The sequence below is a fragment of the Brachyhypopomus gauderio genome, chromosome 4, assembly GCF_052324685.1.
Source record: "Brachyhypopomus gauderio isolate BG-103 chromosome 4, BGAUD_0.2, whole genome shotgun sequence".
Classification (NCBI taxonomy): domain Eukaryota; kingdom Metazoa; phylum Chordata; class Actinopteri; order Gymnotiformes; family Hypopomidae; genus Brachyhypopomus; species Brachyhypopomus gauderio.
Genome location: NC_135214.1, coordinates 20,763,365 through 20,780,068, shown reverse-complemented (window position 1 = coordinate 20,780,068; position 16,704 = coordinate 20,763,365). Strand labels below are relative to the sequence as shown.

General features: G+C 43.9%; 1 protein-coding gene across 2 annotated transcripts in view; it reads right to left on the bottom strand.

The window, feature by feature from the left end:
- ralgps1 (Ral GEF with PH domain and SH3 binding motif 1) overlaps positions 1-16,704 on the bottom strand; it is a 109,986-nt gene that overhangs the window by 11,980 nt on the left and 81,302 nt on the right. For both annotated transcript variants that reach the window (XM_077002981.1, XM_077002982.1), the window contains 9 exons: positions 14,557-14,694; positions 13,255-13,348; positions 8,047-8,114; positions 4,654-4,777; positions 4,299-4,453; positions 3,166-3,214; positions 2,830-2,910; positions 2,344-2,449; positions 2,079-2,171 (listed from right to left, as the gene is read on the bottom strand). In XM_077002981.1, coding sequence (XP_076859096.1) covers positions 2,079-2,171; positions 2,344-2,449; positions 2,830-2,910; positions 3,166-3,214; positions 4,299-4,453; positions 4,654-4,777; positions 8,047-8,114; positions 13,255-13,348; positions 14,557-14,694 — 908 coding nt within the window. The remainder of the gene's footprint in view (positions 1-2,078; positions 2,172-2,343; positions 2,450-2,829; positions 2,911-3,165; positions 3,215-4,298; positions 4,454-4,653; positions 4,778-8,046; positions 8,115-13,254; positions 13,349-14,556; positions 14,695-16,704) is intronic.

Here is a 16,704-nt window from a genome sequence, read left to right as displayed (position 1 = left end):
TGTGGTGACCTCTGAACCCCTCCCTTTAGTTATGCTTCTATAGATTAGTCTGCCGGAGCCACATGCTAATCACTGCCATGTGAGCTATCAATGTTTGCCGCAAGAGGTCGTGTTGATGCTAGCTCCTACCTGAGGCTCACCATCTGCACTGAAGGGACTGTGACTACTTGGCTGGGGAACTAGGAGCATAACGATAACTATAGAACCACCTTTTGACCACAGAGCTAATTCTTCCTGTTTTATCTTCTCCACATGGCTGCCTGCCTACTCGAGGAACACTGAGACGAGGAGAGACAAACCTTTCCAGAGATCCATCCTGGGCCGGCCACCTCCTGCCTAACCTGCTATGCCTACAGCAAGATGGACATTATGCCTTACATCTTTTTCTTTTTATTCTTTCTGTCTAAATTGTTGTTGTTGTCATGGTGACCGGTGTCGGCCAGAGGAGGATGGGCTCCCCCCCTGAGTCTTGGTTCCTCTCAAGGTTTCTTCCTCATGCAAAAAAACTAGGGAGTTTTTCCTTGCCACTGTCGCCCTTGGCTTGCTCACTGGGGGCTAGGACTCGGCACTTGTAAAGCTGCTTTGTAACAACAACTGTTATAAAAAGCACTATATTAATAAAATTTGATTGATTGATTGATTGAAATACGGACTTGTGTTAACGGGCCGCCCAATGGAGGATGGGTTCCCTTTTGAATCTTGGTCCTCCCGAGGTTTCTTCCTAATCTCCACCACCATAGGGAGTTTTTCCTTGCCACTGTCACCTTTGGCTTGCTCATTAGGGATCTGAACCCATACGATTGTAAAGCTGCTTTGTGACAACGTGTGTTGTAAAAAGCGCTATATAAATAAATTTGACTTTGACATCACATGATTTATTTTTCACTGATTCATAGAGTAGACTAAAACTAACAGCAAAATTTCCTCTTCTAGTAGGTGTACAGTAACTAGATAAGTGTGGTCAAGTGTGAGTATATATTTACCAGTAGTACAACAGAGTATTGTTCAGGGAATCAGATTTTAAGTATTATCCATTTAATAAAACTGAATTTACAATGTTATGACAGTTAAAGTGCTGTAATTTGAATTGTACATCCAGATGACAGCTGCCCCAGATTACTGTCAGATGTTCATATTCATTAATAATTAGCTGAAATAATAGATTTTAATAAATGCAAGGACTGGGATTAGTACTTGACCAATGTGAATGGATGATTTCTACAGTAAATAGATGTTGAAAAAATATATTGCTTTATCTGTGCCTTGAGAAAATAGGAAACGCAGAAGCAGTAAATGAGCACAAACCTGGCCGAGCCTGAACGTATGAATTAGCGTTGATGGAGGTTGCATAATGTAACTGTCAGCAACGTCAATCACACCCGTGACCACCAGAGGGCGCCATCGCCAGAGTATTGACTGTCACACCTAACTGCAATGTACTAATCACAAGCCCTACTTAAAGACTCTGTGCACAGGTCACCAGTGTGAAGTATTCCCTCTCTGAGTGTCTTTACCAAGCTGTATTCTTGTATTCTGGTTTTTGATCCTTGCTCTGGCATTTTTGATATCCTCCTGTTTTGCCTATAGCAGGTATCACCAAATGGCGGACCGCGGTCCGGATCCGGACCCGAACGCCGTCCTGTCCGGACCCAATCACATTCCTGATTAACTGGATACGGACCCAAATGCCAAAAAAATTTTAACGGGAGACTATATTTTAAACCGGAGAATTTATTTTCAGACGAGTGTTACGTTCACCACCCATTTGAGTGTTAGTTCCCCCCCCCCCCCCGCGCAACAACTTTCGTTCGCCACCGCGGACGGTGTACCTCTGCCTGCCCCTCTTAGTCTTCTCTGGTTTTTTGACTCTCCCCTTTTTGACCTTTTGTGCTGCTGCCTGTAACCCTACAGGGTTGGGACCTCTGTTTATTGATTTTCATTATTAAAACCCTGCTCTTATCACCTGCCTATGGATCCTTCTCTACCCTCAGGTTCGCCACCGTTACAGTAACAGAGGATTGAAGAATTGACAACTCACAGCATAACGGAGGAGATCTGAAGAAGATTTGAAAACTCACATGTCTCCGCTCATTCGCTCGCAAAGCTTTAGAGCCAAAGTAGATGAGCGTGGAACCCGAAAGAACAATCCAGTAACGTTTCCAGGATGACAACTAGGACAAAAACCACAGTAAAGAAAACAGGCCGAAGCAGCACCAACCCTGAGATCCAGGAGACAGGCTGCAGGAGGCATTAGGATGTCACTGGATGTTAATAATGGTCTGGCGTATACGTGTGTGTAGACAGCACCGCAGGGCTGTGGCCTGGGTGTGAACGCTCACTCACTGTCGGTTTCTTGCCTTCTTTCATCACCGTCTTTCTCCGCAGCGCTCCCTCTATCGTTATACTGCTCAGTGAGCTGCACTCATAACTGGAGGCTGCTCCAGACGCACTGGCCAAAGACAGGAGGAGACTAAAAACTCTGTTTACAACAGAACGTAAAGTTCCTGATCTGAAGGGTTGTCTGTACAGTTAAAAATGAATACAGGACAAATACATCTCAGTTTTTTGGACTGCAGAATAGTAATTGAATGATTTTAAGAAATGGTACATTTGAAATGATTGAGAATTTAATGTAGTAAATTGTGTTTAGTGTAAAGGTTCAATTCTGATGATACTGCAATAAAAGGCATAGACATGCGCACACACACACACACACACACACACACACACACACACACACACACACACACACACACACACACACACAGAGAGAAAACAAATACTTGCATGATGAGGAACATTAAACAACAAAACAGAGAAGGTGTGCACCTGTACACGTAGGTTCTGCTTCTGGGTGAGGTGCGTACTGGGACCCTCCAGTTTGGACCCAGAGTAGCATACATACGGCCCCTGAAAACGCAATCACACTTGTAACATAAGAGTTACAGTTGCTCATCTAATGTACTCATTTAGTACTCAATGTACTATGTACTCATTTAGGGTCATAAACATAAAATCCATAGTTATGAAAACTGCAAAATATGAACTAAGGTTGTGTGACTTATTATACTTTGTCATTTATTAGTTGCTCAATGTTTCTATGAAACATTTTGAGACACTCACTGTTCTAGTTAAAATAGGCCAACAAGCATTTTTTGGTTTTACCTTTCAACATTAGATGACAACTCATCACTGAAGGAGCTCTCTCTACTGCCTAGAACACACGAGACACGAGAATCACAACTCATGAATCTGACTACACAGTGCTAAACTACAGCATGTATCCTAAATAGGGATGCACCGAAATGAAAATTCCTAGCCGAAACCGAAAACCGAAAATGTGGAAACCAAGGCCGAAAGCCGAAAACCGAAATACATTATGCCAATTATTAGTAACATTGGATTTATGGCTAACCTCACTAAAATCAAGGCATTGCTATTCAAAGAATAAATCAACTACAAAATTTGATTTGAAAATATTTATTTAGCACTGACATTATAGTAATGCATATTATAAAATAAAATTAGTGGTGGGCCGTTAACGGCGATAACGCTGACAACGGCCGACCACTAATTAAATTAATCTCGCTTGCAGACCGTTTTTATCTGAGAGGATAAATATATGTATTTTATACGAGTTAAATTTAATTATAACTGACTGGCCTGAAAGACACTGAAAAACGTGACGTGAGTTGCAACAACATTAAACAGCTCAGGTAAACACACTTCTGAGAAATGTCGTCTGCTCGGCAAAACATAACGGGGCTCAATGTGCTCTATTAGCCTACGAAATCCCTACGACACAGAACGGCTGATCGTCTAAGGCAGCGAGTTCCATAATTTTTGGTGTAATGTCCTTTGCCTTGGCGCCATCACTGGAAAACTTTTTTGCTAGCTTTATCCAAATAAGCGCGTGCAGGTGGCGATTTTTGCTTGCGTCATCACAGCACATTGTTTCGGCCGTGTTGTTTCGGTGATGAAAGTATTTTCGGTGGCCGAATTTTCGGTGCATCCCTAATCCTAAATCTTACTTGGCACCTTAATTTACATTAATTTACATACATTAAATATAAATTGATTTAGAAGCTGTTCTTTTATGGAAGCTAACAGGATGCAACGTATCTGGAAATGGAAGTCCAGAAAAATAGATATTAGGATGCCTGTTAGTGGCATGAAAGATTCTTTCCATCAATCCTATTCCTGTTCACTGCCTGTGTTGCTGGTTCATAATTCCGATTCTGGGGTGTCAGAGGTACAAGTGAGGGAAAAGAAGTATGTGTAGGAATGAAGTGAGGAACCTAATGAAATGCCATTGGTGAAGACGGAGTCGTGTGTGTGGTTCCTGACAGGACTGTGGGACTCTAAGAAGCTGTCGTCCAGTAGGTGACGAGCCTTCTCCTTAGCAGAGAAGATGGCACTCTTACTCTCCACCACTCCAAACTGGCACATCATACTAAACAGAGAACAAAGAAAGATGGGGGGAGAGAGAGAGAGAGAGAGAGAGGGAGAGAAAGGGAGAGAGTGAAAGAGAGAGAGAGAGAGAAAGAGTGAGTGAGTGTGGGAGAGGGAACAATAATGACATAACACAATTCAGCAGGGACTACACATGTTGAGAGTTCCTCACTCGTCCTGTAGGGGGCGCGTGGTACTAACTTGTTGCCCAGACTGTGGCTCTTCCTGTGCCGAGCTGGGGGCGGAGTGGGCAGGTGGGAGACTGAAGTATCAGGACACGTCGGCCTCCGGTTATACCGCACAGAGAAGGACTCTTCAGAGGGTCCTGGAACACACACACACACACACACACACACACACACACACACACACACACACACACACACACACACACACACACACACACACACACACACACGTGGGCACACACACACACACACACACACACATGCACGCGCGCACACACACACACACACACACACGCGCATGCACACACATATACATATACACACATGCGCGCACATCAAATACAAACACAGACAAGCCCATACACACACACACACACACACACACAAACACATGCGCACACACGTGTACATACACGTGCACACAAACACGTGCACACACACACACATCATTTGCATCACATTTTTCCATAAATAATGTGTGAGCACAGGCGTGATATAAAAGGCTACGTTAGTGTTTCAAGCTTTTCCCTTCTAGCAGTATTTAACGTTTTCTTCCCTCTTCATTCCATATGTGCGGATACAGGCCTCCTTCCTGCCTCTCTCTTTCAGTCCCTAATCTAAACAGACCAGCCTAAACTGTGCATGTCTCCTCATTAATGCCACATGTCCAATTAGAAGAATCAACATTACGGTATCTGTTAACTACTGGAATAAAAGAGCAACAGTGAACACAGCTAATCACCCACTGACAGGCAGCTCATCCCCTGCAGGCACGTTTGGGGCCATTTTCCGCTTCACAGTAAAAACCAAAAGTATTTGCGGCAACAAAATAGACGTTTGCTGACAAAGAGAAGACCTGAAGGCCCAAACTCCCCTACTGGTTTTAACAGGCATGATGTGGGAGCTTGTGGGCGACGTGCGGAGGCAGTGTAAATGGAAACAGACCCGACCCATTAGCTTATGGAAGCACACACCAGTTGGGACCAGTCACTCCAGTGTTGCAGCCTCTTCAAAGACTCGAAGCACATGGGCCAGGAAAAGATGCTACTGGCTTTTAAACTGAACTGAGAAAGCGAGCAACGCTTGTGTACCATTTCCAGCTGAGGTACTTTTAATAATCATTTTTGGTATGATTCATATCAAGGATGCCAACACCCAAGAGTCATTTTCAATCAAGTCACGTCTAAAAGGCGAGATGCCTGCAGTCAGGTTGTGGAAAACCAGAGTTTGGCCAAAGTGCATGTGTGCGTGATATTAGCAGATGATGCAGTGTGGACCCCAAGGCTTCCAATGATTCGATGGTAACAGAACCTTTGAATATATTTAGCTTCAGACAAATGTAAACCTGATACACATCATCTCGAGTCTGATAACCGTTAAGAATTTATCATTGTTGAGGTTCTTCTTGTTTGGAGCCAAGAGCCTGCTGCAAGGTTCCTGAGATCATCACGAAAAGATTCATGTACTACTGGTATCGTACTATATTGTTTCATTGTAATATTGCATTGAAATATTAAAGTATTTTATTTGGTTTATTTTAAGTATAGGCTACATACGTTACACACATACGCATGTATGCATACGCACACCACACACGCACGCAAGCACACCGCATACACACACAGTGATGCTAATGTCTTAAATAGTTTTAGATAATTTATTATTATTACTAAAAAAAGAATCATTCTGGCCAAGTCATTTATGGCTCAAATTATATCCAAGCTGGAATTTGGAAGAGTGAACAATATTTAACACAGCTAGCTCGTTAGCTATTAGAGCATCAGGTTTTCTTTTTTTAAACATTCAGTTTTTTCCTATAATATATATATGGCACCATTTATATTTGCAGCCATTTGTAAAAACCGGATGAATCTGTGTGTACTTTGTAATAATAATAATCGTTATTTGTATAGAAATGTATATAGAGGGGCAAGACCATGTAAACCCTTACACGTAAGCAATAGCATTTAAATAGTGAGTGACACAAGTGGCCAGTGGAGATCTGTTTGGTGTGACGTTCTCTGGTGTGTGTGCTAGGACGCATGAGACCTGCTAGGAGCATATTACAGTAGAGCAGACCTGAGGGTACAGATGAACGCAGAAGTTCTTCAGTATCTGTTGCTATAAAGATATGTCCATACTTGGCTGTGTTATGATACAATGCTTTTAGCTGTTTTTTTAGCTAACATGGGGCAGTCATGGTCTGGCGGTTAGGGAACTGGTCTTGTGACCGGAGGGTCGTGGGTTCGATTCCCAGACCTGAGGCCATGACTGAGGTGCCCTTGAGCAAGGCACCTAACCCCAACTGCTCCCCGGGCGCCGGGCTAGGGCTGCCCACCGCTCTGGGCACGTGTGATCCACAGCCCCCTAGTAATCATCATGGTGTCCAGGATGGACGTGTGCAGGCCTGTCAGTGTTCAGCTCCAGAATAACCACAGAGCACTTGTGGAAAACACACAGTATCCTCCCAGCTTACTCGGACACTCGCAACGCCAGAAGTGTTGCCATAGAGTGGATGCAGCTGTTATAACCATAAAGCATGACTTCATTCCCAATTCAAACATCTGAAAAATATTGAGAAGTCTTAACTGTTTTACTCTCTATGAGAGGTGAAACCTTAAAGTGCATGAAGGATAAATAACGTTTGGACTATAGCACAAGCCCAGTACTGATCCAGACGTCTTAAGGGAACAGGACCACACAGTCTTGAGCTAGTTTTTTAAATGAATAAATGTGATATGAAATATCATTTGTATGGACATAAAGAATTTGAGGAAAAAACACATATATTTGCAAATCAAATAACCAAACAGAAGCTCATATCACATAAACCTAATCCACGCCCGTAATGCCTATAAGGGTGTATTAACTCAAGCAAGGGAACCACGTACAGCCTAAACTGATATGAGAGACACTACATACTACACACTACATACTACACACTACACACTACACACTACACACTTGCATTAAGAGGAGCTGAGGTATCTCAGACCAACATGTCCTTCAAACACCTTCGTCTCAGCGGTGATAGTTTCTCATAGATAATGTGAGCAGACACTGCCTTGCTAGAAAAAACAACTGAAAAGCATTAACTAATGGTGGAAATGAGAGAGGCTTCCCTAACTTGAAATCCCACATAATCTCCTGCAGCCTGAGGGTCACAGGAATCTCTATTAACAAATTACATATTCCATTATCCTTCCAGAAAACATCTGTGAAAACCCTCATCTAATAATGACTTCCAGACATACTATAAACCACTGGGACAACACAGCTACTTTTATGGAGTCGGTGCTAACTCTGTTCTACAGAGGAACATAAAGCCATGTGGCACCTCTACCAGACGGAAAACTGAATTCAAGGAAAATAAAAGGCATTTAAAAAGAAAAAATGAACTCAGTACCTCCAAGGTCTTCTTTGGAAGATACCAGACGTGGTGAGCTGTTGCCTGGTTCAATTCTTAGAGACAGCCTGAGAAATTAACAGAGACATAAGTTTAACAAAGCTGGACACTTGATTATGACAACATAACAGTACTGGAGTTTATGGAGTTCTGGAGCTTTTGTTTAGCCACATGCTTGTCACTGTGCTGAAGGTTTACAGTGTACCAGCTGACCTATCCTGACCCGTCCTGACCCATTCTGACCCATCCTGACCCATCCTGACACATTCTGACCTATCCTGACCCATCCTGACACATCCTGACCCATGCACAATGCATGGTGCATGATGCATGAGATGTAATGCATGAGGCCTGAGACGTGAGCTGTGAGACATGATGCGTGAGATGTGAGGTGTGAGACATGATGCGTGAGATGTGAGGTGTGATGCGTGAGGTGTGATGCGTGAGGTGTGAGATGTGATGCGTGAGATGTGAGGTGTGAGATGTGATGCGTGAGATGTGATGCGTGAGGTGTGATGCGTGAGATGTGATGCCTGAGATGTGATGCCTGAGATGTGATGCCTGAGATGTGATGTGTGATATGAGATGTAATGCGTGAGATGTGAGATGTGATGTGAGATGTGATGCGTGAGATGTGATGCGTGAGATGTGAGGTGCGAGATGTGATGCGTGAGATGTGATGCGTGAGATGTGAGATGTAATGCGTGAGGTGTGATGCGTGAGGTGTGAGATGTGATGCGTGAGATGTGAGATGTTATGCGTGAGATGTGAGGTGTGAGATGTGATGCGTGAGGTGTGATGCGTGAGATGTGAGATGTGATGCGTGAGATGTGATGTGTGATATGAGACGTAATGCGTGAGATGTGAGATGTAATGCGTGAGATGTGATGCGTGAGATGTGATGTGCGAGATGTGATGCGTGAGATGTGATGCATGAGATGTGAGATGTGATGCGTGAGATGTGATGCGTGAGATGTGAGATGTAATGCGTGAGATGTGAGGTGTGATGTGCGAGATGTGATGCGTGAGATGTGAGACGTGATGCGTGAGATGTGAGGTGTGATGTGTGAGGTGTGATGCGTGAGATGTGAGATGTGATGCGTGAGATGTGAGGTGTGATGCGTGAGATGTGATGCGTGAGATGTGATGCGTGAGATGTGATGCGTGAGGCTAGGGGGACGGCCGGCGATGCATCACAAGCAGAGAGGAGGCCAGACGCTGAGGTCATCCCCCAAAACACAACAATCCTACTACAACAGACTACTACCCCCACTACAACCCCCACTACTACCCACACTACTACAACCCCCACTACTACTACAACCCCCACTACTACTACTACCCCCACTACAACCCCCACTACTACCCCCACTACTACAACCCCCACTACTACAACCCCCACTACTACAACCCCCACTACTACCCCACTACAACCCCCACTACTACCCCACTACAACCTCCACTACAACCCCACTACAACAACCCCCACTACTACCTCCACTACTACAACCCCCACTACTACCTCCACTACTACAACCCCCACTACAACCCCACTACAACTCCACTACTACCCCCACTACAACCCCCACTACTACCTCCACTACTACAACCCCCACTACTACCTCCACTACTACAACCCCCACTACAACCCCACCACAACTCCACTACTACCCCCACTACAACTCCACTACTACCCCCACTACAACCTCCACTACTACAACCCCCACTACTACCTCCACTACTACAACCCCCACTACAACTCCACTACTACAACCCCCACTACTACAACCCCCACTACTACCTCCACTACTACCCCCACTACTACAACCCCCACTACAACTCCACTACTACAACCCCCACTACTACCTCCACTACTACAACCCCACTACAACCCCCACTACTACCTCCACTACTACAACCCCCACTACTACCTCCACTACTACCCCCACTACTACCTCCACTACTACAACCCCCACTACTTCCTCCACTACTACAACCCCCACTACTACCCCACTGCAACACCCATTACTACCTACACTACTACCTCCACTACTACAACCCCCACTACTACCCCACTACTACCCCCACTACTACAACCCCCACTACAACCCCCACTACTACCTCCACTACTACAACCCCCACTACTACCTCCACTACTACAACCCCCACTACAACTCCACTACTACAACCCCCACTACTACCCCCACTACTACAACCCCCACTACTACCTCCACTACTACCCCCACTACTACCTCCACTACAACAACCCCCACTACAACCCCACTACTACAACCCCCACTACAACCTCCACTACAACCCCCACTACTACCTCCACTACTACAACCCCCACTACAACCCCCACTACTACTACCCCCACTACTACCCCCACTACAACCCCCACTACTACCTCCACTACTACAACCCCCACTACAACAACCCCCACTACAACCCCCCACTACTACCTCCACTACTACCCCCACTACAACCCCCACTACTACCTCCACTACTACAACCCCCACTACAACCCCCACTACTACCTCCACTACTACAACCCCCACTACTACCTCCACTACTACAACCCCCACTACAACAACCCCCACTACAACCCCCCACTACTACCTCCACTACTACAACCCCCACTACTACCCCACTACAACCTCCACTACAACCCCCACTACAAGAACCCCCACTACAACCTCCACTACTACAACCCTGACTACTACCCCACTACTACAACCCCCACTACTACCTCCACTACTACAACCCCCACTACTACAACCCCCACTACTACCTCCACTACTACAACCCCCACTACAACCCCCACTACTACCCCACTACAACCTCCACTACAACCCCACTACAACAACCCCCACTACAACCCACACTACTACAACCCCCACTACTACCTCCACTACTACAACCCCCACTACTACCTCCACTACTACAACCCCCACTACAACTCCACTACTACCCCCACTACAACTCCACTACTACCCCCACTACAACCCCCACTACTACCTCCACTACTACAACCCCCACTACTAATTCCACTACTACAACCCCCACTACAACTCCACTACAACCCCCACTACAACCCCCACTACAACTCCACTACTACAACCCCCACTACAACTCCACTACTACAACCCCCACTACTACCCCCACTACAACCCCACTACTACAACCCCCACTACAACCTCCACTACAACCCCCACTACTACCTCCACTACTACAACCCCCACTACTACCCCCACTACAACCCCCACTACTACCTCCACTACTACAACCCCACTACAACTCCACTACTACCCCCACTACAACTCCACTACTACCCCCACTACTACCTTCACTACTACAACCCCCACTACAACCCCACTACAACTCCACTACTACCCCACTACAACTCCACTACTACCCCCACTACAACCCCCACTACTACCTCCACTACTACCCCCACTACTACAACCCCCACTACAACCCCCACTACTACCTCCACTACTACAACCCCCACTACAACTCTACTACTACCCCCACTACTCCACTACTACCCCCACTACAACCCCCACTACTCCACTACTACCCCCACTACTACCCCCACTACAACCCACACTACTCCACTACTACCCCAGCAGGCCCAGCTGCACCAGTGCCCACACACTGCCAACTCCACCTTCTGCGCTACACCCTGGAGACACCAGCTCCACGTGGATGTCCAGCCCCAGGGCAGCAGAGTCCTGTTGTAACAGATAACCCTGCTGCTCTAGGACTGATACTGGCAGCTCAATACGTGTTTGAATAGCCACTGCATTTAGGGCTTGTGTGGAATGAAAATAAAACGTACAGGTAGTTGAGATCAGGTGCATGAGTTATGACAGCTGTGATGAAGTGATGTAAATAATAGTTTAAGATTATCTTGTGCTCACTGGTGCTGGTCTTGTGCAGTGTGGGTTAATTTCATATTGCAATACAGACTGTATAAACATCCATCTGTATGAAGTTCTGTTGGTGACCCATGTTTATTACCCATGTTTATTATCATCCCTGGCAAGAACTGCTCAGATCAAACGACTATGAAAATAAATCTGGCACTGATAAAATAATCCTGCTTTTTTTTAGGAAAAACACCAGACCCCGACAAATACATTAGGATACCTGAGATTATAAATACACGTGTGAGCTTTAATAAACTTTCAGGAGAAACCCAAAAAAAGCTCGCTGAACTGAAGGCTCAACTGAATGAAAGTCTAGAAAAATCTAGAAATGTTTGCCACACAACATGTAATTCCTTAACCTGGAGAGAGAAGATCGTACAGCATTAGATATTGGTACAGACTGAACGTGCAGGACCCACAGAGCTAGCTCAGACAGACCACACGTAGCTGGAGGGAACTCTCAATGTTTGGATGTAGGAGGTGTGCAGGCTTCCCAGGGGAAATGACATCATCTTATTAAAACATACAGCGTGTAAGGAGGTACAATCCTCATGACACCTTTAAATATGTGGATTAATGTAGCTTGTAAAAATGCACACACTGCTGAAAATACAACTTTAGCTTGAAAATATATGACTGTGACTGTTGTGAGGAAAAAAAGAATTCTTTATTACTGAATTAAAGTAATACCTTTAAAGTAAAATAAAACCTTTTTGTTTTAAGAAAGAGATTTCATGTTAAATGTGACTACTGGCTCGAGAGTAAAGACAGAGAGAGAGGGAGGGAAACCATAACGATAACACAGGATTTTGTTAGCATCAATCCATACCAGCCATGAGCAGCTGTGGTCAGAACATGAGGAGTGTGGTGGCCCTGTGGGTCGTGTGGCCAAATCAAGTGGACCTAAAGTCCACAGGCACCACATGGTTTAGTCATTCTGCAGCCACAGAGCAGGAAGTTCCTCACAAAGCAGCAGCAGTGACTCATGGTGTTCAGCAGGACTGTCTGCCATTTCAATGTGTAGGAGAAGCACGTCAAAACTCTGGATTCTTACACAATTCCCCAATTCACATGTATGTAGTTTTTCAATGTAGTTTTTGCTCTTTTTGATCTCTATATGTCTTTGTTGTCAGTGTTTTGTTCTAATGGGTCAGTTCATCAGGTAATGACTTTACTATCATTTTAGTTAGTCAGCTGTGCAGTGTACATTTCTGATTGTTTATATCGTTCTCATTATGCTGTCCCAGACATCCATCCTGGCTTCTTCACAACTTACGTGTAGTTGTCATCCTCCACAAACTTCTGCAGCTCCTCGATGTAGCGCACTGACATCAAATATTTCTGCACATGTGGCAACGTCTGCAAGTAATCTGTTGAGACAGAGGGCAAAGGTCACACTAATTTCAGAATTCATCTGATTACTGCAGCAGAGAACATGTGCAACATTTTTTATTTACTAAAAAGATTTAAATAAAGTATATATATTACAAAATTTTATTTTACCAAATAAATTTATGGGAAAAATCACAGGCAATGATTTTGAGTCTCAATTGCTCCCTCTTGTGGACACAGTGTAACTATCAGTATTAGGTCATTTTTTCCCTTAGGTCAAACATCAGTAATTATTCATGTATGTAATGAAAACGTAATGATTCATTACTTTCTCGTCTAAATACTTTTTCTGAACTAGAGGTAGTGAATGTTGCTTGTGTATAAAATACATAAAAGTTAGTTTTTCTCAGTCGGTTTGGTTCATTTCTCAGATCAAAATTGAAATTCTCAAAACTGTTCATTCAATCTCCACATCTCCTTGTCACTTGTGCACTCCATAACTGCATTTCTCATTGTGTTTCACATTTTGCAAATGGACAATTGTCTGTTGTTTTTTGCATGATCAATTGCTTATGTCATGCTTATCAAAATGTGTTGTATGGATTGTCTGTTGAATCGTCTTACCCTCCAAAACATTTAGTCTTTAGGTCATGCTCAGGTTGTTTTGAATGTGTAGAATAAGTTTCTAATTTTGCAGTTTTTCCAGTCAGTTGTCTGACTTTTCTGAATTTCAGTCAGATTTGTTTTTGTCAACAAATTGCAGTGCGAACAATACAGTCAAACAATATTGCTGTACAAATTTGATTCCAGTCCAATTTCTTGCTATCAGTCTCCCACATACAGTCATGTGTAACTTTGTGTTCCATGTAAGTTTGTATGTGTGTAACATGTATTTGATATACCACAGAGTGTGCAGTGTTCTTGAAATCAAAAGCTTAGCTAGTTTCCATCAGAATATACAGTCTACACTGACTGTGACTTATAGTTGCACTGACAACATGACTAAGTATTTTGACTGCCTTGTTCACTGACAAATTGACTGACCTAAAACAAAGAATTTTGAGTGAAGTATCTGCTTTTGCAGGTATTTCATTGAGTTCTGCTGTTTGCACTAACTGTTTTGAGAAATGTACTAGTTGTGATGCCAATGTAAACCATGATGTGAGAAATGAACCAAATCGACTGAGAATAACTGATATTTTAAGAGTTCCAACAGGGATGTGGGGTAAATGGGGTCGAGACTGACCGTAGGTACAGGAGACCTGAAGGTCAGAGATGACACGGAGGAGATTGTTCATTTGGTTGGTCCTCTGCTCCGTCTCAATGATGCTGTCGGTGGAGGGATATGCAGAGTCGATGTAAATCATATCCAATAGATAGATTCCTAAAAATAAGCAGACATAGAAATGCATGTTTACCTTTTCTTTCTCTCTCTCTCTATCACTCTATCTCTCTCTTTCTCTCTTTCTCTCTCTCTCTCTATTCAGAAATGGCTATAGGGAGGATCGTCATGTACAGTAAAGCTTGCAGAGTTTGGGAGATGTCCTGAAATAGCATGACTGAAGGTCTGGAGGAATGTCAGAGTGGTTCTGCCTGTAAAAGACTCTGTTAGAAGGCAGAGCGGTTGCTTCCTTCTGGTGGAGGTCTCTTCTCCTAACGACAAAACCACCAGCTTCATCAGCAGACGTAAAACCAACATCACGTCTTTTGTTCCGTCATTTTGTCGTCTTTTGGTAGATTACGTTTTGAGTTGGTTTGATATTAATCTCATTAAACTGCTGAGATTTATATTTAGATATGACATGTGGATAGACTATCTCTCCATCTTTAACCACAGTTAACTGCATAACACACACACACACACACACACACACACACACACACACGCACACGCACACAAAGTCTAAATTCCAGTACACAAGGTTTCAAGGAAGAGGGTATTTCAGAGTTCCTTCATCAGCTGTGCAAGCAAAGTGTCTCAGAATTTCTAGAAGTAGGAAGAAGTTTATATTAGAAAAGAGGATGTTTAAACCATAACATTTGTTCCACAGAGTTGTAAAGTTCATACAGTGTAGATCAGTGCGGTCCTGAGCAAGTGGAATTTTCCCATATGAGTGTGCTTAACTAGAATGCGCTTAACTCGAGTGCCCTTAACTCGAGTGCGCTTAACTAGAGTGACCTTAACTAGCGTGACCTTAACTAGAGTGCGCTTAACTAAAGTGTGCTTAACTAGAGTGCCCTTAAGTATTCCTTATGGTTAAGTGTGTTGCACAAAAATGCCATAGGCTTTACATTAAGGGTTTTCTTAAAGTAAATCATCTCATATTATATATACAGTCATGCCCGAAAGTATTCATACCCCTGGCAAATTTTGACTTACATTTACTTTTATTTAACCAGAAATTATATTTTTGACTGGAAATGACACAGGCGTCTCCCAGGAGATAATACGATGATGTACAAGATGCATCATTGTGGGGGAAAAATATTTCTCAGCTTTTATTCACATTTGAACAAAAAGTGGTATGTCCAAAATTATTCATACCCTTCTCAATAATTAATAGAAAAGCCTTTATTGGCTATTACAGCAATCAAACACTTCCTGTAATTGCTGACCAGCTTTTTGCATGTCTCCACTGGTATTTTTGTCCATTCATCTTTAGTGATCAACTCCAACTCTTTGAGGTTGGAGGGTCTCCTTGCCATCACCCTGATCTTTAGCTCCCTCCACAGATTCTCAATTGGATTCAAGTCAGAACTCTGGCTGGGCCACTGCAAAACATTAATGTTTTTGTCTGCTAACCATTTCTTCACCACTTTGGCTGTGTGTTTTGGGTCGTTGTCGTGCTGAAATGTCCACTGGTTCCCAAGGCCAAGTTTCTCTACAGACTGCCTGATGTTGTTGTTGAGAATCTTGATGTATTGCTCTTTTTTTATGGTGCCATTTACTGCGATCAAGTTCCCTGGTCCATTGGCTGAAAAACACCCCCAAAACATTAGTTTCCCACCACCATGTTTGACAGTGGGGATGGTGTTCTTAGGGTTGAAGGCTTCTCCATTTTTACGCCAAATGGTGGACACATCATTGTGGCCAAACAATTCAATTTTTGTTTCATCTGACCATAAAACACCAGAAGTCTTCTTCTTTGTCCAGATGAGCATTTGCAAAGGTCAAGTGGGCTTTTGTGTGCCTCTTCTGGAGAAGTGGTGTCCTCCTTGGTCTGCGTCCGTGGAACCCAGCAGTGTGCAGCGTCCGTTGGACTGTCGGCCTTGAGATGTTGCCACCAGCAGAGCCCAGATTCACCAGGATGGCCTTGGTGGAGATCCTTGGGTGTTTCTTCACCTCTCTCACTATTCTCCTGGCCAGCACAGGTGTCACTTTTGGCTTCCGACC